The sequence below is a fragment of the Branchiostoma lanceolatum genome, chromosome 1 (genome assembly GCF_035083965.1).
Source record: "Branchiostoma lanceolatum isolate klBraLanc5 chromosome 1, klBraLanc5.hap2, whole genome shotgun sequence".
NCBI classification, from domain to species: domain Eukaryota; kingdom Metazoa; phylum Chordata; class Leptocardii; order Amphioxiformes; family Branchiostomatidae; genus Branchiostoma; species Branchiostoma lanceolatum.
In genome coordinates, this window is record NC_089722.1 from 1,836,783 (window position 1) to 1,862,015 (window position 25,233).

The following is a 25,233-nucleotide window of genomic DNA, read 5'->3' on the forward strand; positions in this document are numbered from 1 at the left end:
AAGGATATGAAATGATAGTAATGATATATGTTCAGTACTTTAGTATAATACTTATGTGCTAGATATGATTTTCGTTTGTAAAACATGAAGATTATTCTTAACTTTTATTAACCTTTCGACAGTGGACTTATCCGTGACCTTTGACAAACAAACATGGCGCTACTTGTGAACTGTGTGATCGGTTTTAGAGAAGTCGAACCAGTTTTGACGCAGAAAAGCTGACCAATGTGTTGAATGGTGGTTCTGATAGCGTATATAAGAAGAGTAGAACGGGCAAGTCTTCTTCATTACAACGTGTTGTGTTATTTCTTGTTGCTTTGAAACTTTTGCGTCAAACTTTTGACCATGTTGTATGCTTGGATTAACGTTACATCTCATTTCTCACCCTCCCAACATCTGGATCTCATTTCCCATCCCTTTCTCCCCGTCTGCCTGTGCTGCCAGTTGTGACAGGTAACAGACATGATAACAAGGTGGTTTCTATGGCAATGGGAGCCTAGCTGAAATCCTGCCCTATGATTGGTGTTACCATTTTTGATAACGGCTCCCCAGCCTTAGAGAGAGCCGCGCACAAACTCCGCGGGGAGGGGAGAGAAACCCCCGGACAGCTGGAGTTTGCGTGATACAGACTAGCGGAATTATGTACCCTGCTGGAATTATGTTAGAAGATGTTATGTCTGTAATGCTGCTGTAAGAATTACCCGCCAATATGGGGACTTAAATCGTGATTGTTATGATGTCAATGAAAAGCCTGGATAGAGATCGATAGTTATATATACTAACAAGGAGTATCCAATGGTCGTCAGGGTCCAAAGTCCGTGACCACAGCTTGACAACAGAATCAGGACAGCCCGGTAGCCTGACGAATCGCGCTCCTAGTGGCCAGCCGGTCCTGTAACCGCCATCCCTCTTGGGCTGGGGCGTCAGTAACCTCCGGCCGAGAGCTTGTGTAAATACAGGCTAGACAGCCCGGCATCTCGGACAAGTCTGCCCCTTAAGCCATCATTCGGGACAACACTAAGCTCAGGACAAGGGCCTATTACTGACATAGGTTAGATATTCAATACTAAATCGTAATTTATTATGATACTGCATGCTTTAATAGCCCACTAAAATCAGATTATATGGAAAATTGGAAGGAAAGACAGAATATGATTTTGAAAATGTCCTGATTTATTTCAATTTCACATCGTTACACTAGTGCTATATTTGATGGATCATTTTGGCCAAAGTCTAAAAGAAAACGAGGATATAGACTTACCGACCATATAATTTTTTTCAGGACTGTGATCTGTTGACCACCAGGCATGGCCCAACTTGTGAACCCAGATTTGGTCAGGGAGAGAAGTCGTGCCAGTTTTGACGCAGAGAAGCTGACCGCTGTGCTGTATGGAGGTCCTGATGAAGTTACCAGGAAGAGAAGGATCGGCAAGTCCTCTTTGATTTTGAAATAATTTTTTGTGATTTCCTGCTTGTTTGAAACTTTTGTGTCCCTTGATGTTTCTGATAATCTACTACCAGTGCAATGAAATTAGTACGCATGATAATGATTATAGTATACACATAATTGCTGTGACTTATAGTAGTTACAAAAGTAAGTTTTGTGACGCATTTTTGTATTGAAAGATAAGGTTATATTGTCTGTTTTCCGTAACATTATGTAACTACAAGTATTACTAAATCTATGTTGAGATGCGCCAAAAATAGTTACTCAAGCAACTGGACAGAATTTTGAAACTTTTGCTTGCTATCCAGTCAAGCAACTATCCAGTTGCTTGAGTAATTTTTTTTTGCCTATCTTATTACCTGGATGTCTAACCTTCATCAAAGTATATTGAGATGATTTAATCATTTTACCTACATGTACCTATTATCTAACAGGGGGTGTCCACAGGTTGCCGGGGTCCAAAGGCTGTGACCTAGTTTTATTGTTTAATCTTTAATCATATGTGTGAATGCCTGTATATGGTAGTAGTTGTGCTTTAGATGACTTAGCGTCATGATAAGCACAACTACATGTAATTATGAAAATTTTGTTTCCCATAACTGGCAAACCGTCTTTGAGCCTAACACAACTACTTATGAAAACTTTGTTTCACATACATGTAGCTGGCAAACAGCCTAACAGACCTTCGTACAGTTTATCAAATAAGTAAAAGCGGCATAAGACAGACTGTTTAGAGTGTTAGGTTAGCCTCGGGTCTCCAAACCTGCTTAAGCTGCTAAGTCTCGTTGTTTTAAATATCGATTTCTGGCGAATTTGTTTCATTATCAAACCAAAATGATTCGCCAAAAATCGATATTTACAAATATACTTGTAGACACGCATCATTCTTTAAGTATTACTATCATGTACATTCCTGCAAAGTTATATTGATAAACATCAAAGCGCAAGCCAAGAAGATTATTCCCAAGTACTGTGCATTTAAATCAAGTGTACCACCATCTTTTTTTAATCATTTCTAGAGGCTCTAGCATTGAAGGACCCAGACTACACACATGAGGATCTGAGCTACCTGTGTCGAGAGGACCAGTATGTGGCTATGTTGAAGAAGTCTCTCATGGCGGCCAGGAAGGTCAGAGAGCTGGGACTAAGTGAACGAGACCGGGATAGCTACATGGAGTAAGTATTTGACAAGTGAGAGGTGTGAGTTATGTGTGTTGCAAGTGCTTTATATGCATGTATATGTGTGTGTCTGTGTTTGTATGTGTGTGCGTGCATATGTGTGTTTTTTAGTGTGTCTGTGTTTAAGTCTGTCTCACAGTGTATGACTTGTACAAATACAAAATAACTACCCAAACCACAAGACCATCTCACCACCTTTTCACATTGGACTCTAAGTCTGTGAACAGTTTCATCAGGTTGGTAAGTCACTGAATAAAAAGATCCTTTTTACACAACCAAGAGATTTATTCCACCGACGTGTCGGTGACCATCTGTTACCTTCTTCATAGCAATGCAGCACAGGTGTTGCTGCTTATACATATTAATGAGATGCAAACGCAAAATATTTACATATGTACCATAACAGGGAGAAGTATAACACATACACAACTATATATATATCGATCAAAAAAAACAATGCAACGATTATTATCTATTTCTTAAAGGAAAGCTACACAAAAAATTGAAAATCCTTCTATGCTATGCTTGATATATTCTAAAGTCAAATTCTTACTTCAAGTTGTTTCACATAAGTCCGTCATAGTTCTGGGGTTTGTAAGTTATGCCGTGCTGACGCCTTCTCACCGGATAATTGAATTATATGACGTCAGTGTTTCAAATTTTTCACCTGATGATCGTATTATATGACGTCAGTGTTTTAAAATTCAATCATCAGGTGAAAAATTTGAAACACTGACATCATATAATTCAATTATCAGGCGAGAAGGCGTCAGCACGACAGAAGTTGCAAACTGTGGAAAATCCCAGAACTATGACGGACTTATGTGAAACAACTTGAAGTAAGAATTTGACTTTGGAATATATCAAGCATGGCATAGAAGGATTTTCAATTTTTTGTGCAGCTTTCCTTTAAGAATGCGGTCCCAAATTTGACTAAGTCTATATCCCCCCTCATCACGGTTCATGACTGGAGTGGATTTCCTGATCCAAACAGCTTCCTTAATCCACCGTGTAAGTCTAATGTTGGACTATAGTGTTATGAGCTTGTATGTTCTGTTTGTGATGTAGCTTCCTGTTGGACTGGAGGGCAGGTGCAGTGAATCTACATCGCACAATGTTCACCATCACCCTCCAGCAGCAGGGCAACCAGGAACAAAGAGCAAAGTGGTTAAAACTTGCCGAGGACTTCTCCATCCTGGGGTCGTACTTACAGACAGAGATGGGTCACGGTAAGGGACTTCTCCATCCTGGGGTCGTACTTACAGACAGAGATGGGTCACGGTAAGGGACTTCTCCATTCTGGGGTCGTACTTACAGACAGAGATGGGTCACGGTAAGGGACTTCTCCATCCTGGGGTCGTACTTACAGACAGAGATGGGTCACGGTAAGGGACTTCTCCATCCTGGGGTCGTACTTACAGACAGAGATGGGTCACGGTAAGGGACTGTTAGTTGAACTGGATTAAGGGAGCACACCACTGGTTATTTTGAGTCTCAATTCAAGGTTGCACACCCTCAACTCTAGATCTACTGTGACCGTCTCTTACAGGAAAATACTTCTTTAATAATAGTCAAAAGTAATATCCCTCTAGCTATAAGAACAACTGAGTGTTAGTTTCTTCAACCTCTCCTATTTTAGTAAATGTTAGGGGGAAAAGATATTTTACCAGAAAAAGTTAATGCGTTAAATTGGGCATTTTCATGTGGCACTAAACCCACCACAAAAAGTTAAGTCTATATGATTGATATTGTCAGAAAGAGAAAAGTTTAAGGTATAATCAAGCCAATTATGATTTAAAATGAAAATCCTCATGATTAAGATCCAGTACAGCTGTTTTCCGTGTTGGAACCTGTGCACTTGGTAAGGTGTTGAAAACCGGGCATAGTGTGCGTACATTCCAGCATGCAATGTTGAATTTCTTAAACACCGTTCTTGAGTTAAGTACTTGACGAGAACAAGAAGGCAAGGTAAAGTTAAGATCATCAGTTGTCAAATGTATGAGGTCGTGGAACTGTAGTTGAAAGATAATGTTGACTTGTCTGTTTTCCACTTGTTCAGGGACTTTCCTGAGAGGCCTGGAGACCACCGCGACCTACGACCCTAGCACACAGGAGTTTGTCCTTCACTCCCCGACCCTCACCGCAACAAAATGGTGGCCTGGAGGATGTAAGTCATGTGATTACAACCTGTTTCATAATTAATTGAGCACACCCCAGTTTATTTGGGGTACTTTATGAGAAATGTCTCAAACCCTGCCCCTCGAAACCCTTTCGTCACTTTTTTGTTGCGCACTACCTCGGACCCCGGTCGCGGAAGAATTGGGGTGTGCACCGTTAATCTGCATTGATAGGTGCAGCCATCTTTGGATACTGACCCCTGCCGGTCAGGCCAGACAGTTCCAAGGCTGCAGTACCGTCATGGATTACTAGTTGGCGCTGCAGTACTGCCCAGTTACCATAGGCACAATCTCGTTACAAAAAAGTCACTTCGACAATTTAACAAGCCAACCCCTGCGTCAGGGAACCCCGCAGCAGTATAATCTAATAATGGATACTACTAACAGTAACTACGATTTGTCTTTGAATATTATGTGTGCATGGATATGTACATTGTAGCCTTCATCACTGTGTTATCTACATAATTTTGAATCTGACAGTATTGAACATGATTTCTGAAGACTTACTCTGTCTTTTGTTTGTTTGTTTGTTTGTCTCCTAGTGGGTTTGACTGTAACCCATGGTGTGGTGATGGCCCAGCTGTATACCCAGGGCCGGTGCATGGGACCTCACATGTTCATCCTGCAGCTCAGGAGCCTGGACAACCACAAACCCTTACCTGGTATGTTTTTCTTATATTCTCAATAAATGCAATGTTTCAATCAGTACATGCGGTAACATAGAAAACATGTCAGAATCTTTATGAACATTTTAAATGCTATTTCCGTTAGCAAAGTAAAGCACTATTATAGAAAAAAAAGGTAATTGCAGAACTGGGTCAGTGAAGTCATGCTTGTCTCCAGCATTGAAATATGATGTTTCTGGCCTAGGGTGAAGAAATGCTGCTACCTGTAACAATTAGTTCAGTGCTTAGATGAGTGGCCCCCACTGCCTTGCACTGAGCGAGTTTGTTAAAGATTTTAAACAGATTTTTAAAAAAGTCTCGCAACATCTAACATCAGATTATGCAGAATGCCGTTAACCTTTTGTTGCCATGTTGTATCAGGTATCACCGTCGGAGACATTGGTCCCAAATATGGCTGCAACGATGGAGACAACGGCTTCCTCAGGTTCCACCAGGTGCGCATCCCTCGGGACAACATGCTCATGAGATTCGCACAGGTATGAAGTCTACATTCTATATGAGGGTCTGCATGGGGGAAGATATTTTTTGTCCCAATTTTGGTGCCAAAATGTTATATAATGCAGTTTTAGAACATAGGAAAATGGAGATTCTTTTTTACACAACCAGTACATCTCTCCTGCTGATCACGACGTTTGGATGTCTGTCAGACACGTTCCTCAGAGCTTCTGACTGGATTTACTGGTTGTGGGAAAAAGAATCTCCAATATCCCATGTTCTACCAACCTGACGAAATTATTTTCGGAAGATTGTGACCTTTTGCCCCATTTTTTTTACCACTTGGTAGGGAGAGCAGACAGAAAACAGGGCATGTGATAAAAAGGTCACAATCTTCCCCACCAACCTCTGCTTAGAGAATACGGATATGCAGGTTTTGATTTTCTTGCCGCACTCCTCAGGTGGCTGAGGACGGCACCTACTCCATGGTGCTGGATCCCAGACTGATCTACGGCACTATGGTCAGCATGAGGGTCAGGCTGACCGAGCAGTCAAACTTCGCTCTGGCCAGGGCAGTGACCATCGCAGTCCGATACAGCTGCGTCAGGCATCAGTCTGAGTTGACACCCGGGTATTTTATTCATTTATTTACTTCAAATTTCTGTTTTCTTTATACAGGGTAGGCGTGCCTGGATGCCAAACTCCAATCTCTATTGATTATCTATCGTATAGCCTGGACTTCAGCCTTGTTAGCTTTTGCCCACTCTTAACATCTGATAGCCACTTAGCGGACATTGGGATTGGGCCAAAGCTAAAAAGGCTGGACTCCAGGCTAGGTCTGGCATCCAGGCTAAATTGAAGCTAGAATAGAGCTGATACCTTATTATAGTTATTTATTCCTACATTTTTGTTCCAGTAAACCTAACTGATCTGATTGTTGACCACATGTGCAGGGAGCCCGAGCCCCAGATTCTGGAGTACCAGACCCAGCAGTTCAAACTGTTCCCCCACCTGGCCGCTGCCTACGCCTTCTGGTTCACCGTTCAGACTCTACAGACTCACTATGAACAGGTCAACTCCAGACTGCAGGAGGGCGACACCTCTGGGCTTCAAGAGGTGACCGATCAATCAGAAATGCAATAACTGTTAATTGTAAAAATATTCATATTGGTTTGATTTTTGCAAATATGTGTTTTTATGCTACTCATTAGTTTTTTTTACTTTGAACTTTTGGAGGTTTTCATGGACATGAAGACCTTTATATACATAATATATATCAATCATCTGCATTGGATAGCCGTGCATATGCCCTGCAAAATTCATCCGTCTTGTTAGGACTTAGTTGCGTCAGACTTAGATTCTTCTTGAGAATCTAAGTCTGACTCAATTTAAGTTGAAAAAAGTTGATGTCCTCATACAAAAAAATTGTAACAACAGCAATTCCAACGTTCGTATCCGGTATTCAAATTTTTGACAGCGCTATCGCCGAATGATTTTATGGAAGCCTGAGTGTGTGATAACCCAAGTTATCACCCGGTCCGGAACACCCGAATGTTATCCCTGACCTGGTATAACGTAAATGACTGTATCACCTTTCTGTCTCTCATTCTACATTCAGGTACATGCCCTGTCTGCTAGGCTGAAGGCCTTCAAATTAGATAAAATTAGAACCCTGTGTGATAACCTAATAATATAAGTTATCACCTGGTCCAGAACACTTGTTATCCTGGACCTGGTATAACATAAATGAATGTACATGTATCACCTTTCTGTCTCTCATTCTACATTCATCATTCTTAGCTCTGGGACAATGACAGCACTGAGACGAAATTCGACTTGTTTCGACTTTTATTCATCTTTATCATCCTCCATGCAGGTACATGCCCTCTCTGCTGGGCTGAAGGAGTTCGTATGATTCTATGGAAGCCAGTGTGATAAAGGTAAAGCGTGTTATCACCCGACCAGGAAAACCCGTATCGAATGTTATCCCGGTCCATAAATGACTGTGTCACCTTTCTGTCTCTAATTCTACATGTAGGTACATGCCCTGTCTGCTGGGCTGAAGGCCTTCACATCGTTGGCAGCGCATCGCGGGATCGACGAGTGCAGGCTGGCCTGCGGGGGACACGGGTACTCCCACGCCAGCGGCCTGATCTACCTGCTGACCAGCCAGGCCGTCATCGTGACCGGCGAGGGGGAGGCGACGGTCATGCTGCTGCAGTTGGCAAGGTGCATGGTCATGAAATATGATTTTTGATTTAATTTATTAGAATTGCAACCGTGAAATACATGAGAGACCCCAGGAGCTATTGCTGGTGTCGTGACCCCGACACATATAATATACCCCCGAAAATAATTTCATCAGGTTGGTAGAAAATAGGATTCGGGAGATTCTTTATACACAACCAGGTATTGATCTCACCTGCTAACGTTTCGATGTCTATCAGACATCTTCTTCAGAGCTTCTGACTGGAGTACTGCTTCTCACCCCTATAAGTAGCCGATGAACCGAGACGAGGGGGATACAAACTTAGCCATATTTGGGACAGTGTTCTCACCGCAAAAGCGCCACCTACATTGGCTACTTATAGCGATGAGAAGCAGTACTCCAGTCAGAAGCTCTGAAGAAGGTGTCTGATAAAGAATCTCCCATATCTCATAACATACCTGTTTTTACACTTGGGTGGAGTGAGGAAAGTAGTGTTGAAGTGCCTTTTCCCAAGTGCGCAAGATCAGTGGCATCAAGGGATTCGAACCCGGGACCGCTCGGTTCTGGGCCGAAAACACTGCTGTTGCGCCACATGACCCTACAAAATATGCCTGCATTTTGTCCTGATGGGCCCATATACATAATATACATGTATGGGTTGCACATTACAGTGCCTGTACGCAGGTCCTGTATATGTATGGGTTTGGGGTATTTCTCAACTAAACAGCAAAATGCACCAAAAGCAGAAATAACTATGCCACAGCAAAGCAGACAAAGTCAAGGGAAACTTCAAATTGCTAAAAACTGCTACTAGAATGCATTCACCTTTCTCTCTGCTGCGTATCTCTTTAACAAATACAGAATTGGGTGCCAAACGGCTACTTCAGTGTGTTAGAAGTTAATAAGGCAAGGAAATAGAGTGGCTCAATGTTTCATTACTTTTTCTTTTGCAGGTATCTGGTGAAGTGTTATGCTAAGTCCCAGGCTGGAGCTAAACTCCCGTCCACCGTCAGCTACCTCCAGACGGTACAGTCAGCTGCAGTGTCTGGTGTTGCAGCTAGGGACCTCAACAACTTTGATGTGCTAACTGAAGCTTATCAACACAGAGCTGCAAGGTATTGTTGGTTTGTTTGTTTATTTTTTTGGCTGTTGGTTGTTTGTTCGATTGGTTGGTTGGTTGGTTGGTTGGTTGGTTGGTTCGTTGGTTGGCTGGCTGGCTGGCTGGTTGGTTGGTTGGTAGGTTGGTTGGTTGGTTGGTAGGTTGGTTGGTTGGTTGGTTGGTTGGTTGGTTGGTTGGTTGGTTGGTTGGTTGGTAGGTTGGTTGGTTGGTTGGTTGGTTGGTTGGTTGGTTGGTTGGTTGGTTGGTTGGTTGGTTGGTTGGTTGGTTGGTTGGTTGGTTGTTTGGTTGGTTGTTTGTTTGGTTGGTTGGTTGGTTGGTTGTTTGGTTGGTTGGTTGGATGGCAAGCCGTAGCAAAGCTACATGGCACTACTTAAGCTAGGAAAAAGTAACATGCTTCGCCCTCGGTCTGAGGTCGCCAGAAAGGATAAAAAAGATACAAACTACCGAAACTCATTATTGAATTTTTTTTCTGTTCTACTGTTGTCAGACTTGTCAAAGTTGCTGCTGAAGGAGTGAGGTTCAAGGTCGTTAGTGAAGGTCAGAGTGAATCCGACGCCTGGAACAACTGTTTAGTGTCACTGGTCAAGTGTGCCGAGGTGAGTAAGGGAGGCCTGGGATACATTCTTTTCCAGCTCTATTCTTGGACTAGTTCTGTTTTCTCCTTTTCTACAGTAGTCTAGTCTCCCCCATTAATCAAATAGTACTGTAAATGCAGACATGCATATTTTTGCGGTTCTTTTATATTCCTGGTTTTTGCAGTGAACTCTTAACTGCAAACTTAAAACCACCTTAAAAAGCCATTCCATTGTGTGACCGTAGTGCTACTGTTGTTTCAATCTCAAACCACCGTGAACACTCCATTTTCTCCCTACCGAAGTTAGATTCCCTCGAACATTTCTGCATTTGCAGTATACATGAATTTGTCCAAAAGCTCTTCAAGTTTATGTTCTATATTATACCTACTGCAGGCTCACAGCCAGTTCTTTGTGGTGAAAACGTTTGTGGAGGCTCTGCGGAGGGTTGACGTGGACGACTCCGCCAGGGCCACTCTGACTTCTCTCTGTCAGCTGTACGCCCTACACGGGATCTGTGAACAAGCTGGAGACTTTCTACAGGTATATACAATAATCTATTGATGATTAATATAGAATACAACACGTTGTATTCCATATCGTGTAGTCCTGGCCAAAAAACCGCCCTAAATGGAGGAAGCTTGCTGCCCGATGTGCCACTAGGCAAGGGAGGATCTAAGTCTAAGTCTTCCGTAACACCCGACGTACCAGCCTGACAGTGGGTGGGATCAGCCGATGGCCTGTCCCTATTATAAAGGGCTCAACCCTGCTGAAAAAGACTAGACATTACAATGGAATTTTGACATATGGACAGCATAGGGAGCTATAACAACATCTTAAGTTCATTAGGCAAAGTAGTGGGCAACCTCAAGCCAACCGTACACACTCGCACTGTATCTTCAGAAAAGACACTGTAGCCGCATGTTCCTGTTTATACACTGTACGGTCGGGTTGATGCCCACTACTATTTGCCTAATAATTGTATAATAACATAGTACATAAACTATTTGTTCATAGCATGGTTTCCTGACTGGACCGGATCTTCCGTTGGCGCGGTCCCAGATGTGCTCGCTACTCTCGAAGGTCCGCTCCGATGCGGTGCCTCTTGTCGATGCCTTCGACTTCCACGACCAGACGCTGCAGTCCGTGCTGGGCCGCTACGACGGCAGGGTGTACGAACATCTCTACCAATGGGCCAAGAAGTCTCCTCTCAACAAGGATCAGGTACATGTGTATGCTACTAGTACCATCTTTCACGCACCGGGTGGTCCCGGGTTCAAATCCTGTCATGTCACTGATATTGTGCCCTTGTTAAAAGGCACTTTACACGGCTTTCCTCACTCCACCCAGTTGTAAATGGGTACCTGACTTTGGTTAGGGAAGGTCGTATTGAGGTTACCTGGTGGTGTCGAATGGCAGCCACCCAGACCCATGCGACAGTACCACAAAATGCAAGTGTGGAACAAAATATGTATTTGTTGTGTATTATGTGAAGCCTGTAAATCCTGCACCAATTCAGAAAGGCTGTCATTGCGGGTAATTTCTGACCAATAAACAAATGACACAGACAACAAGGTTCAAACCCAAATTTCAGGGAGTAATTATATAGTGTAAAGTCTTTCATCAAAATCCACCAAATTTCAAGTCATTGTGGTCATTATTTTCCAGTCGGCGTCCTTTTGAAAAGTGAATAAGTGGCGGCAAACCGGGTGAATTGTGATCAGAGCTGTGTGGGTCGAGTTTCTCATGCCATAAAATCTGTAACATTGTTAAAATGTTTGAATGAGGAATGCCTTGTTATTTCAACTAGAAAGAAGTGGGTTCATGTATATTTGCCATTCAGCAGAGCAAGTTGGCCTGCACACCTCAGGTCAAAGCTTATTTGGCCATGTTTTTCCCCACCTAACATTACTTGGTATCTCCTGCAAAGTAATAATTATGCTTTTGGAAGACATTCACAAAAGGCCTTATAATTGTGCCTTATTTCTGGGTGAGGCTTCAAACTTATCGATCATCCCTCATATTTTCTGTCAAAATAACGATAACACAATATCTTGACATTTTTTTCCCAAAGATAAGTCAGAATTATTTCCAAACTTTTAAGCAGGGATGAAAATTGTTAAAACAATTTTCATCCCTGCTTTATGATCAGTTGCTTGTCTCTTGTTGTTCAGTTTATTTAAATGTTGTTTGCTTTTTTTCTCCCTGACTTCCAGGTACATGAGTCGTACTACAGGTACCTCCAGCCATTCTTACAGCAGAACAGGGCCAAGCTGTGAATGGAGGAGACGACCCTGACTGTCCATCACAATTAGCAGTTCAACCAAGGAGGGAGACAGTATTACCAACCTGTTTTCAGACCCTCACAGGGATATCTCCAGCTTTGTATTCTTTTCCTTCTCAATAATTGTTTGGGAATCGGTGTCTTAAATTTTCGTTGTTAAATTCATCACAAAGTTCAGAATTTGGGACGGAAAGGGTGATTTTTTTTCCTGTCCCATCAAGCAAATTTCCGTCCCGGGACAGATTACCATAGATGTATAGAATCTGATGTCTATACAAATGATGCTGCAAATTAAGATGATCAGATTGATCCTTCTTTTTTTTTTTACTTAAGGAAATTATTTTTTGGAAAGCGGAAATTTCCCATCCAATGCCTTCCATGATAGGAATATTCAAATATGTGACATATATATGGTTAAGAAAGAGAGGAAAATCAGAAGACATTGCTGTCTAAAAATTGTATACATGTAATACAATATGATTGAAAGAGTAACGATGGGGATATTGTGTGTATAAGTTACCATCATAACACCTATTATATAATATGTAATATAAAATTATGTATCATCACACAACTGTGAAATGCTTTAAAGATATAATGTACATTACACAAATAAAACACATCACAAGATGGTATTTTATAAAACTCAGATTTCTGTAATCATTCTCATAATTTATTTTTGGAAAAAGGTGCAAACATGGTACAATTTCACAACAGGACATTACTTAGACATCAACAACCCATTGAATGTATTGTTGGGGGACTTATCAAGCGAAAACCAGTCATCTCAAATGCAATTATCTTGTTAGGAAAAATATTTATATATAAAAACTGCGACTCATGTAATCTATCCATCCAAAGATTTATCACCTTTGTTAAGTATATATACAGATTAGAGAAGAATATTGCAACATTTCGGAACAAAATAGGTAAACACAATAAGAAATGGGAATCGTTATACCTTGTTTTTAATTGATTGTTGCCACAAGTTATTCATTTGTTAGCGGATGTACAACTGTATTCTTTTGTTTCATGTTTCTGTATTGTATCTTTTGTTTATCTGAATAAAGTTTGTTTACAAAAATAAAAATAATTTAAAAAATCATTCTCATAATGTACCAGCAGATGTATTTGTAAGGTGAAAGTTGTTAGTGTGTAATAGATTTAGTTTTATAAAGGCATGTTGGGTATTAAAACTGTAAGTATGTGGGGGGATACTGCCTCTTTAAAGGGGATTCTGGATTATGCAAATGTGATGAGAAGAAAACAAGATATGACCCAGAAAAAGGCACAAAAAAGACACAAAAAGACAAGAGAAAAGACAACAGAAAGGAAAACTCGAAGGAAAGACGTAACTTTGCAAAATAACAACTATACAGTGTCAATGTTCTGTTTTGTGGTGTGTGTGTAATACCGTATTTTCTTAAATCGTGGCAAGTCAGGCTCTAGAGTTGTTCTGAAATATTGTCCAACACTATGAATAACAGGCTGATTAGTATGTGAGGTCCAGAGTTCAATCTTCCCCCCACTGCCTAAGTTGCTAACAATCCCCCCGCAAACATTAGAAGAAATTGTGTTCGATTGGTTCCCGATCATCATTAATTGTGCATAGAGCCAGTGCTTGTTCATTAGGTTATTTCTTACTTCACTACGACTATACCGGATGACCCATTTCCCCCCTTCTGAGTTGGTGTGATCTTCATAACTAGGACTGATCCCCGTTTTAAAGAGGCAATATCCCGACCCTGGTGGCAGATAAGATGGCAACGAGAGATGATTGTAGGTGTTCCAGAAGTTTTCGACTGTGTTAATTGAGTTTACCAACTGTAACCGCTCCCCCCATAGATTTTTAGTGTTGTGACTAATGTACCAAAATGTCCATGCACTTTCCAATGGGTGCTGTACGTCGGCGTCTCCATCTACTTCTCGCACGTCGGCTCTGTCTCCATCTACTACTTCTCGCACGTCGGCTCTGTCTCCATCTACTTCTTCTCGCACGTCGGCTCTGTCTCCATCTACTACTTCTCGCACGTCGGCTCTGTCTCCATCTACTTCTTCTCGCACGTCGGCTCTGTCTCCATCTACTACTTCTCGCACGTCGGCTCTCTCTCCATCTACTACTTCTCGCACGTCGGCTCTGTCTCCATCTACTTCTTCTCGCACGTCGGCTCTGTCTCCATCTACTACTTCTCGCACGTCGGCTCTGTCTCCATCTACTTCTTCTCGCACGTCGGCTCTGTCTCCATCTACTACTTCTCGCACGTCGGCTCTGTCTCCATCTACTTCTTCTCGCACGTCGGCTCTGTCTCCATCTACTTCTTCTCGCACGTCGGCTCTGTCTCCATCTACTTCTTCTCGCACGTCGGCTCTGTCTCCATCTACTACTTCTCGCACGTCGGCTCTGTCTCCATCTACTTCTTCTCGCACGTCGGCTCTGTCTCCATCTACTTCTTCTCGCACGTCGGCTCTGTCTCCATCTACTACTTCTCGCACGTCGGCTCTGTCTCCATCTACTTCCTCTCGCACGTCGGCTCTGTCTCCATCTACTACTTCTCGCACGTCGGCTCTGTCTCCATCTACTTCTTCTCGCACGTCGGCTCTGTCTCCATCTACTTCTTCTCGCACGTCGGCTCTGTCTCCATCTACTACTTCTCGCACGTCGGCTCTGTCTCCATCTACTACTTCTCGCACGTCGGCTCTGTCTCCATCTACTTCTTCTCGCACGTCGGCTCTGTCTCCATCTACTTCTTCTCGCACGTCGGCTCTGTCTCCATCTACTACTTCTCGCACGTCGGCGCTGTCTCCATCTACTACTTCTCGCACGTCGGCTCTGTCTCCATCTACTTCTTCTCGCACGTCGGCTCTGTCTCCATCTACTACTTCTCGCACGTCGGCTCTGTCTCCATCTACTACTTCTCGCACGTCGGCTCTGTCTCCATCTACTACTTCTCGCACGTCGGCTCTGTCTCCATCTACTACTTCTCGCACGTCGGCTCTGTCTCCATCTACTACTTCTCGCACGTCGGCTCTGTCTCCATCTACTACTTCTCGCACGTCGGCTCTGTCTCCATCTACTACTTCTCGCACGTCGGCTCTGTCTCCATCTACTTCTTCTCGCACGTCGGCTCTGTCTCCATCTACTACTTCTCGCACGTCGGCTCTGTCTCCATCTACTACTTCTCGCACGTCGGCTCTGTCTCCATCTACTACTTCTCGCACGTCGGCTCTGTCTCCATCTACTACTTCTCGCACGTCGGCTCTGTCTCCATCTACTACTTCTCGCACGTCGGCTCTGTCTCCATCTACTTCTTCTCGCACGTCGGCTCTGTCTCCATCTACTTCTTCTCGCACGTCGGCTCTGTCTCCATCTACTTCTTCTCGCACGTCGGCTCTGTCTCCATCTACTTCTTCTCGCACGTCGGCTCTGTCTCCATCTACTACTTCTCGCACGTCGGCTCTGTCTCCATCTACTACTTCTCGCACGTCGGCTCTGTCTCCATCTACTTCTTCTCGCACGTCGGCTCTGTCTCCATCTACTTCTTCTCGCACGTCGGCTCTGTCTCCATCTACTACTTCTCGCACGTCGGCTCTGTCTCCATCTACTTCTTCTCGCACGTCGGCTCTGTCTCCATCTACTTCTTCTCGCACGTCGGCTCTGTCTCCATCTACTTCTTCTCGCACGTCGGCTCTGTCTCCATCTACTACTTCTCGCACGTCGGCTCTGTCTCCATCTACTTCTTCTCGCACGTCGGCTCTGTCTCCATCTACTTCTTCTCGCACGTCGGCTCTGTCTCCATCTACTTCTTCTCGCACGTCGGCTCTGTCTCCATCTACTTCTCGCACGTCGGCGCTGTCTCCATCTACTACTTCTCGCACGTCGGCTCTGTCTCCATCTACTACTTCTCGCACGTCGGCTCTGTCTCCATCTACTACTTCTCGCACGTCGGCTCTGTCTCCATCTACTACTTCTCGCACGTCGGCTCTGTCTCCATCTACTACTTCTCGCACGTCGGCTCTGTCTCCATCTACTTCTTCTCGCACGTCGGCTCTGTCTCCATCTACTTCTGAAACAACACAATTTCCATGGCGACCTTATGATCCTACAACAAAAGTGACTGGTATCCGTATAATAACTCAATTATGTGACGACATCCTTATAATATCAATCTAAATTATAATAAAAATGTAGCTTAGACTACATGGCAATCACAGTATACTACCCAGACTGGTTGCTGTGGCATGACTTCTGAAGATAAAAGGGAGCATATTCTGCAGATAAGGTAGCAAGCTGAGCCAAATCATTTGAAACAAAATACAGTTTTCTCCTTTTAAAGGAAATTTTTAGATAATTTTCCTGAGACTATAAAAAGTGGAAACCTCACTATAGTTTCAGCGAAATCATCTAAAACTATCGTTTGGCCATATTATGATAAGCCATGATCTACACTACGTCAATAATTCTACGGTATGTCTGGGTACGTTGAGAGTAAGATGTTATTGGGAAGGCCGAATACTCTCTCTTCGCAGCCAGGGGCTGAATTGCGAGGAGCCCACAATTGGCGGGGCTAGATCGCAAGGGTCTGTAGCGACTGCCATCAAAGTATGATATGAAAAATAAGGTGAACAGCCAATTTATGATTTATTAGCATAGCCAACTGAAAATATTTTCAGCACCTTTGTAACTACTGCTGCAGTTATAAGAAAACATAAAAGACTCCACAGAAAGAAACATATTAAAGATTGTACCTTTGTCGTGTTCCTTTCGGAGATAAGCCTCCAGCATCTAAAAGAGACACAGTAGGACAAACTTTGCTGATGTATCATTTGATGCCGTTCATGAAAATCAGTAAGCTTAGGTCTTAATTACAACATATTTAGGCATTAATAAATTGACGAAAGGCACGGTTCCATCGCCCCACCCAACTCCGCTAAGAAATAAACACAAATGCAAAATAAAAACAATGGTTGCTGAGGACAGAGTGGTGTTAACTATGAACGGGACAGTTTAATGTGGCTTAAGCTTGTGACTTGGGGTGGCTGCCTGACCAGGCGTTAACTATACATACATTCAAGGTCCCTAGGTGTGACAATCCAAGGTATCTGGTTGTGACTAGATACAACAGTATATATCATGAACTAAAGGCACCTAACCTATACATGACAATCTGCCAGAAAAAATGATAAACTCTTACCTTAAGTTCATCTTTGTGGATGTTTCTGATGTTGGTTATTTTCTGAAAAATTACAGTTAAAATGAAAGTAAACCACAGTCTTGTAACCCTTACCACACTTGATAACATCTTTTAAATAAAATCAAAAGCACTAACTTAAGGTAAGAGGTCTGTTTCACTTAAGCAGGTGATATACTGAAATATATAGAACAGGTATATTCAATTCTTCATTTAATTCAGTTGGATATTCTGGGATATTTTTGATCATAATACCACTGAAGGCAATCCACTGCCTTTACAAACTATACTTCACGACCATTTGTAACAGGTACAATGTCACCCCGACCAATCTATCAAATCTGGACATCTCTCCAGAATAGGTACATTCCTCTAGAAATGCGAACATTCCTCAACTATCCAGCTGCATACATCCCTCTTGGATGTTTCTCCATTTGTAAACGGACATTCCTCTGAGGAATTTGTATATTCCTCCACGGAAGGAGACATCTACGTTTCAAGACGAGGCCGTAGTCTACATCTAATATAGTCTACTGGTCACACAAAACTGTTATGCGAAGTAGGAAATTATGCCATTGAACATAATCAAGATCATCTGAGACTTAGCTTTTAATCATGATATTGTGTGGTTAGTTTGGACGTGGTGTCAGAAAAAAAGAACGTATAAACTTACATTTTGTTGGTCTCGCAACAGATCAGCCTGTATCTTATTTAACTTCATCTGAGTATGAAAAAAATACAGTTAGCATGTACACACACAAAAACACACACACAAACCACCAATAGATACAAATACATGCATGAATTCAGAAACACAAACACACACACACCACACATACATACATACATACATGCACGCAGACAAATTGCCCACACACTAACTACATAACTACATACACAAAACATACACAGGCAACATACACATAGACATATATACATAAACACACACAGACATGTTACATGCACAAGCACACACACACTCTGGTACAAGCACAAACACACATACACATTCACAAATACACTCACACACACTTACTCGGGCAAACGCACACAAGCATACATAAACACAGACAAGCATACAGACACACACAGACACACACACAGGCATACACCCACACACACAGTCACACAAGAGGATTCATACAAACACACACACACACACACACTCACACACATACACACATACACATACACACACAAACATACACAAATACACTCAAACACACGCATACATGCACACACACACACACACACACACACAAAGCATACATACACACGCACACTCTCACACGCACAGACATACAGACAAACACTAACACACACACACATAAACATACACACACATCATACACATACATACATACATACACACGCACACTCTCACACACAAACATACAGACACACACTAACACACACAAACATACACACAGACACTGACACACAAACACGTACACAAAACATACACAAGCAAAACACACATACACAAAAATACATGCATACATGTCCACACATACATACATAAAAATTAGCATACACAAACACACACAACACACAGACATGTTACATGCACAAGCACACACACAGTCTGGTACAAGCACAAATACACATACACATTCACAAATACACTCACACACACTTATTACTCGGGCAAACACACACATACACACAATCATGCACACACACAAAAGCACACAAGCATACATGCACACAGACAAGCAAACATTCACACACACACACACACTCACACACGCACGCACACAAACACACACATACACACACACACAGGCATGCACACACACACACACACACATACACACTCTCTGTCTCACAGTCACACAAGAGGATACATGCAAACACATTCACATACACTCACACAAACACACACACACAGACATGTTTCATGCACAAGCACACACACAGTCTGGTACACGCACAAACACACATACATTCACAAATACACTCACTCACACACACACTCGGTCAAACACACACACACAGTCATGCACAAACACACATACAAGCACACATACACACACACAGGCATACAAACACACACACACACACACACACATACACACACACATACACACAAGCATACATGCACAAACACACACACACACAAACTCACACAGCACACACACACACACAGATATACACGCACATACCGCAAACACAGACATATATACTACACACACAATTACACACACACACAAATACACATACACAAATACACTCACGCACACTCATACGCACAAACGCACACTCTCTCACACATATATACTACAGTCACAACACAAACGCGCATACACATTCACACACACACACAAGCGTGCACACACACAGAAGCATACACACACACACTCACAGTAGCACATATATATATATATATATATATATATATATATATATATGTATACACACTATACATACGTACATACACATGCTCACACGCACACACACACACACACACACACAAGCATACATGCACAAACACGCACACACACTCTCTCTCTGTCTGTCTCTCTCACACACACACACACACACACACACACACACACACACACACACACACACATACACACACATAGTATACATACTATTTATAAATTCCTAATTAAGCTCACCAGCCGAGTCACGTTTGACCTCAGTCTTTGTTCCGACACTCTCGCTGCTGCGAGGTTCTTTTGGCAATCTTCGATCATTAGTCGGGACATACGAAGCTCTGCGGGACCAAATATGTTCTACTTTTAACTTCATAATGACATCGAGAAGTCAAAGCTAGCTGAACTTAATTTGACAAAACCTTGACCACCTATCCCCATCCCCATGCTTGGTCAAATATTGCTGCGTCATTGATCATTAAGGTCTCGCCCGAATGAAAGATGTGAAAAATAGTAACATATTTGTATCTCAGCCTTGAGTTGTGCCATTCAGGATATCTACGGACTCTTACCTTGCCATTTTTTCTGTCTCTTTGAGGGATTTCTCTGAAAAATCCTCTTCATGGCAAGAGCCATGACGAGTTCATGGTCGAAAAGAAAGGTCTGTCCCCGAAATGAAACTTTCCATGACGACACAATGGACTTTTGTGATGTCAAACAGTGGAGGTCTAAATTTTATTGATTTGAGGCCATTCGGGGTCTATCTCTACAATAGAATCATAGATATTACGAAATTTTAACTTTATGATGTCCTCTAGAAGCCAATGTTGAACTTAATTTGACAAAACTTTGACCACCTACCCCCATATCCCCATGTTTGGTCAAATATTGCTGCGTCATTGATCATTAAGGTCTTGCCAGAATGAAAGATGTGAAAAATAGCAACATGTTTGTATCCCAGCCTTGAGTTATGCCATTCAGGATATCTACGGACTCTTACCTTGCCATTTTCTCTCTCTCTTTGAGGGATTTCTCCGAAAAATCCTCTTCATGGCAAGAGACATGGCGAGTTCATCGTCGAAAAGAAAGGTTTGGGCCCGAAATGAAACTTTCCATGACGAAACAATGGACTATTGTGATGTCAAACAGTGGAGGTCTAAATTTTATCGATTTGAAGCCATTCGAGGTCTATCTCTACAATAGAATCATAGATATTACGAAATTTTAACTTTATGATGTCCTCTAGAAGCCAATGTTGAACTTAATCTTACAAAACCTTGACCACCTACTCCCATACCCACATCCCCATTTTGGTCAAATCTTGCTGCGTCATTGACCATCAAGGTCGTGTTCGAATGAAAGATGTGGAAAAAAATAACATGTTTGTATCCCAGCCTTGAGTTATGCCATTCAGGATATCTACGCACACTTACCTTCCCATTTTTTCTGTCTCTTTGTCGGATTTCTCCGGAAAATGCTCTTCATTTGAAGAGACATGATGACGAGACGTCATCGGAAAGAAGGGCTTGGCCCGGGAATGAAACTTTCCATGACCAAACAATGGACTTTTGTGATGTGGACGTCGAAATGTTATTGATTTGAAGGCATTCGGGGTCTATCTCTACAATAGAATCATAGATACTGCGAAATTTACGTAATCTTATATTATACATAATGCAGGGAATTGCAAAATAGAAAAAAAAGTTGTCAGAAAACAAGAAAAATGACGTCATTCTGTAAGTTACGAGGTCACGTGATGTGAATGAGCGCACAATAGTCGGGGAAGAAACCGGACAAAACCATCTTTTATATTATCTGATTTGCACTCAATAACGTTAGTTTGTTGTCTTTATAGGCTCCCTGGTTTCATTTATTTTACTTCCTTTATTGCAAGTTTCCATTGCAAACTATTCTTGTCACCCTTAGTCAGATTATCTTTATTCAGAATGCCTCTATCTTTTTAGAATGCCGTAGTTGCAAAATAGTAAGTAGTAACTCTTACCCAAGCCCTAAACGTAACAAAAAAATGCTGTACACAGTGATCTAGATCTGTATAAACCTGTATTATAGTTTCATAGATCAATTGTAAGGTTACAGGTGACGGCAAATCTTCTGACGGCAAAACGTCTCGGTGACGAAACGTCCCGAAACCTCATTCAGCACCAAGGACAGGGAACCTTTCCCGATGGGTAATAAGGCCATACTGTCTTTATTGTATGGATGACATCCACGCGCGCATCAATTATTGTCCGTCCCCAATATCAGAAGTTTGCGGCCTTACGGAAGTGACTACTGACAGGATGATCCTGTCAGCAGTAGAAAAATTTGTACTGCTGACAGGACGATCATGTCAGCAGTGCAGTTTTTCCACTGCTGACAGGATCGTCCTGTCAGCAATGCAGTTTTTTCTACTGCTGACAGGATCATCCTGTCAGCAGTGCAATTTTTTCTACTGCTGACAGGATCATCCTGTCAGCAGCGCAGATTTTTCCACTGCTGACAGGATTTTTCCTGTCAGCAGCGGGAATTTTTATACTTCTGACAGGATCATTTTGAAAATCTAAATTTCCTGATAAAAAGCAATTGTTTGCCTGCTATTAATTATATTCCTCCATATGTTAGAAACGTACAACTACAAGTGACTCATACTACTTAGATCAAAATCACACGTGTCTGTGAATTCATGGGATTTATTGAACATAGCAAAGATTCAGTAATCAATATACCCAGTGGGAGGAGGGTAAGTACTTTGTAAAGTCCGTTTCTCAAGACTCTGTTTAAGCGACTTAGTTTTCAGCATACAAAGCGAGTCCGAGTTGTGACATCGAACAGCTGTTAGTGTTACTTGCACGTCAAGGCAATAGGTACAAATACGCGTCACTCATGGCTAAGTTCAGCGTAGAATCTAGGGTTGGAGTTATCTGGACATGTACTCGATATAACGTTCGGATACAAATGAGCAAAGTCCTACACTGTCTTTGTTTGTTATGTTTGAATTCTGTTTGAATTGCATAACCGGTAAAACGCCTCATGGCGTAACACGCCAGATTTGTATTGAACAGAACAAGTTGCATATCCGGACAGATGTATTTCATCCACTTACGCCGGGAAAGGCCCCTACTGTTTTCGATAAATGTGGTGGGTTCTTCTACGTGCTCAAGGTCTCAAGGTGTGACTTTTCAGACACGGGACCTTGCGTGCGTGGAAGTGTTTTTATTTCCTACCATAACGTTACGTTGACAATGTTCTTTCGTTATAGAAGCCACATAGAATATGTTTTATCTCTTGCTTGTTATCACCACATGTACAGAGTTATTAGTCCCTAATAGAGCAGCCACAATACTCCTATTTTACCCACTTTCAACTTTTATAACGTGAAATGTTGTTCGCTTTATTATATATTGCCAATCCTTGCCGTAACTTGAGCCCGTTGCCAAGCAACCTGATCGTGACGTCACTACTGCGAACGTGTTCCAAACTTGCTCGACCGCTAAATCTCGTTGTTCTATCTGCTAAACGACGTTTCAAACTTCAAGAAAGGTTGTAACAGTTACTCCTTCTTAAACCCACCAAGAAACTGGTATACATTTCTGAGAAAGGGAGGTTACTGGCGCCCAAAGTTCACGCTTTTTTGTGAAAGTTCTGAGGAGACGCCAAATTGAACACTATGGATAACTGGCGTAATATTATCAGCATCCTCACCAAGTGTGAAAGCCTGAAGTCTGGTCGTACGAGGATCGCTGTCGTACAGAAGACGTAGGAACACAACATGCATCTGCCTACAGGAACTTCACAAGTCCACCACAAATCAGCAGTTTCTGATTGAAGTTACGGTAACTTTGTAAGTCCTTTTTATTGTCTCAAACTTTAAAAAAAAAGTCACAGTAACGTTACATTTCTTGTTACGCTAACATTACATGAAACGTATCATTAGACACTGGCATTTTGTTATTGGTTGTTTTCTTATATAGAAAGATTTGCATGTAGAAATTTGAGTTCGTTTAAAGTGCTGTAGTACACGTAGATTAGAAATATATCGGTAATACATAGTTGCAAAATTATTGAATTTGCGGAGAGGTCGCCACGAAAATCATAGACAAAACACTGCTAAGATTTCAAGATTTACAATACTTGCAGCATCTCATTTTTGTTACTTTCCTTTGATAGATGATGTAGTATAGACCAATCCCTCCGTCAAAACATTAAAGTGCAAAATAAAGATTAGATGCAGATATCAGACCGACATGCAGCCACTTTCTCACAGGTCAAACTGCTAATTGCCATGTTATCATTGTTTGAACTGCCAACTGTGATGGACAGTCTGAAATGTCTTTTAACATTTCCATCGTTTCGCGCCAGGCTGGAGGCCTGCCCACCTTAGCCTGGGATCTCCTCCCCTCAACTTTGTCCCTCGAGGGGTAATGGATCTGGGGGTATCTTAAGTTGAAGTTAACATAGTCACACCAAACAATCCATCACGTTTAGGTGAAGTACATAATCACACATTTGTTCTATCAATCAAGATTTACTTTACAAATACATGTATGGAGAAACTTGGTCGATGCAGCAAAACAAGAATTTGTGTACATTATGTAAAATGTTGTATTCGCCAATATTTTACCTCGGCTGAAGATATTGAAATAAATGTACTTTATGTTCACATGTATTCTGGCTCATGCTTAACGTTACTGATCTTATGCCTCGTTCTCAATGAAATGTGCCAAATTCTGTTACCACTTGATTATTACCAGGTATGTCTTGATATGAAGCAAATTGCAGGTAGCATCAATGCTTTCTTCATTTTCCCAACACCCTATTTAGTATTATGTTTTACAAATTTAAAGATGTACCACAAAATTAGTTTTGATGGTTGGCTTGGAAGAAATCATAGGCACCGGTGGAAGTCCTCCAAAATAACGGCTGTCGCCTGAGTAGACCTGAAGAATTCAAATAGCAGCCGGAAACATAACAGTTCAGTTCCCAGAATGGTTCTTTGGCAGGTGAAGTCAGCTAGCAAGGCCCTCGGACAGATCAAGTCAGATCGCTCCCTTCACTGATCTTGAAGGCTGTGTAAGGCGATTTATGTCAAATCCATTAACATACATGTACCATTTGATTAGCCACATGTAAGACAATAACTTGCGGTTCCCATTTTACAGTTTTTCTGGCTTTCTAAACAAATAAGAAAGTCTTGTTTGCTGTCATTTGTAGCCCATCTTGCTTAGCAAATGTTATGCAGTAATGACTGTAGCAAACTTTACCATTGTTTGCTGCTTTCTATGTTATACACTTGATCTGGTGTAAGAAAGCTGCACAGTTTCTAAATGTCCCTTAGTACGTCCTCTTATACCTAGTTAGCTGATCTATTTTTCGAACCTAAAATTGCTATTTTGCACCTTTCATTGAGGACATGCCTTTTAACTTAAGAAGTGTCTAGTATTAAAAGGTTTGACACGACCAGTGCCCCTGTCCCTGAATGAAACACCAAAAATACATGATCCTTGTCCCTGGTATCCAAGTATCCAAGTATCCTGGTGCTGAATGACACACCACA

At 42.0% G+C, this 25,233-nt stretch overlaps 2 protein-coding genes and 1 long non-coding RNA gene across 4 annotated transcripts; 1 reads left to right on the forward strand and 2 right to left on the reverse strand.

The window, feature by feature from the left end:
- The first annotated feature begins 122 nt into the window (after window positions 1–122).
- LOC136429178 (peroxisomal acyl-coenzyme A oxidase 1-like) lies at window positions 123–12,744 on the forward strand. Of its 2 annotated transcripts, XM_066419057.1 has the most exons (16): window positions 123–273; window positions 807–1,051; window positions 1,283–1,428; window positions 2,467–2,623; window positions 3,695–3,855; window positions 4,686–4,793; window positions 5,346–5,465; window positions 5,850–5,965; window positions 6,386–6,555; window positions 6,878–7,040; window positions 7,963–8,153; window positions 9,087–9,248; window positions 9,741–9,849; window positions 10,222–10,368; window positions 10,843–11,049; window positions 12,042–12,744. In XM_066419057.1, exons 3-16 carry the CDS (start codon window positions 1,308–1,310, stop codon window positions 12,102–12,104), a joined length of 1,995 nt encoding a protein of 664 aa, XP_066275154.1. In that variant the 5' UTR covers window positions 123–273; window positions 807–1,051; window positions 1,283–1,307; the 3' UTR covers window positions 12,105–12,744. The 2 variants fall into 2 exon arrangements, with proteins under 2 accessions (XP_066275154.1, XP_066275161.1); XM_066419064.1 differs by lacking the exon at window positions 807–1,051.
- Window positions 12,743–17,312, reverse strand: LOC136425152 (uncharacterized). The gene is made up of 3 exons (XM_066413952.1): window positions 17,302–17,312; window positions 16,856–16,892; window positions 12,743–14,626 (listed from the first exon to the last, which is right to left on the reverse strand). The coding sequence occupies exons 1-3, from the start codon at window positions 17,310–17,312 to the stop codon at window positions 13,481–13,483; spliced, it is 1,194 nt and encodes a 397-aa protein (XP_066270049.1). The 3' UTR covers window positions 12,743–13,480.
- A 2,618-nt stretch (window positions 17,313–19,930) lies between these two features.
- Window positions 19,931–21,386, reverse strand: LOC136429228 (uncharacterized). Its single transcript, XR_010754716.1, has 2 exons — window positions 21,113–21,386; window positions 19,931–20,020 (listed from the first exon to the last, which is right to left on the reverse strand). It is a non-coding gene; the product is annotated as an uncharacterized lncRNA (long non-coding RNA).
- Window positions 21,387–25,233: the final 3,847 nt, after the last annotated feature.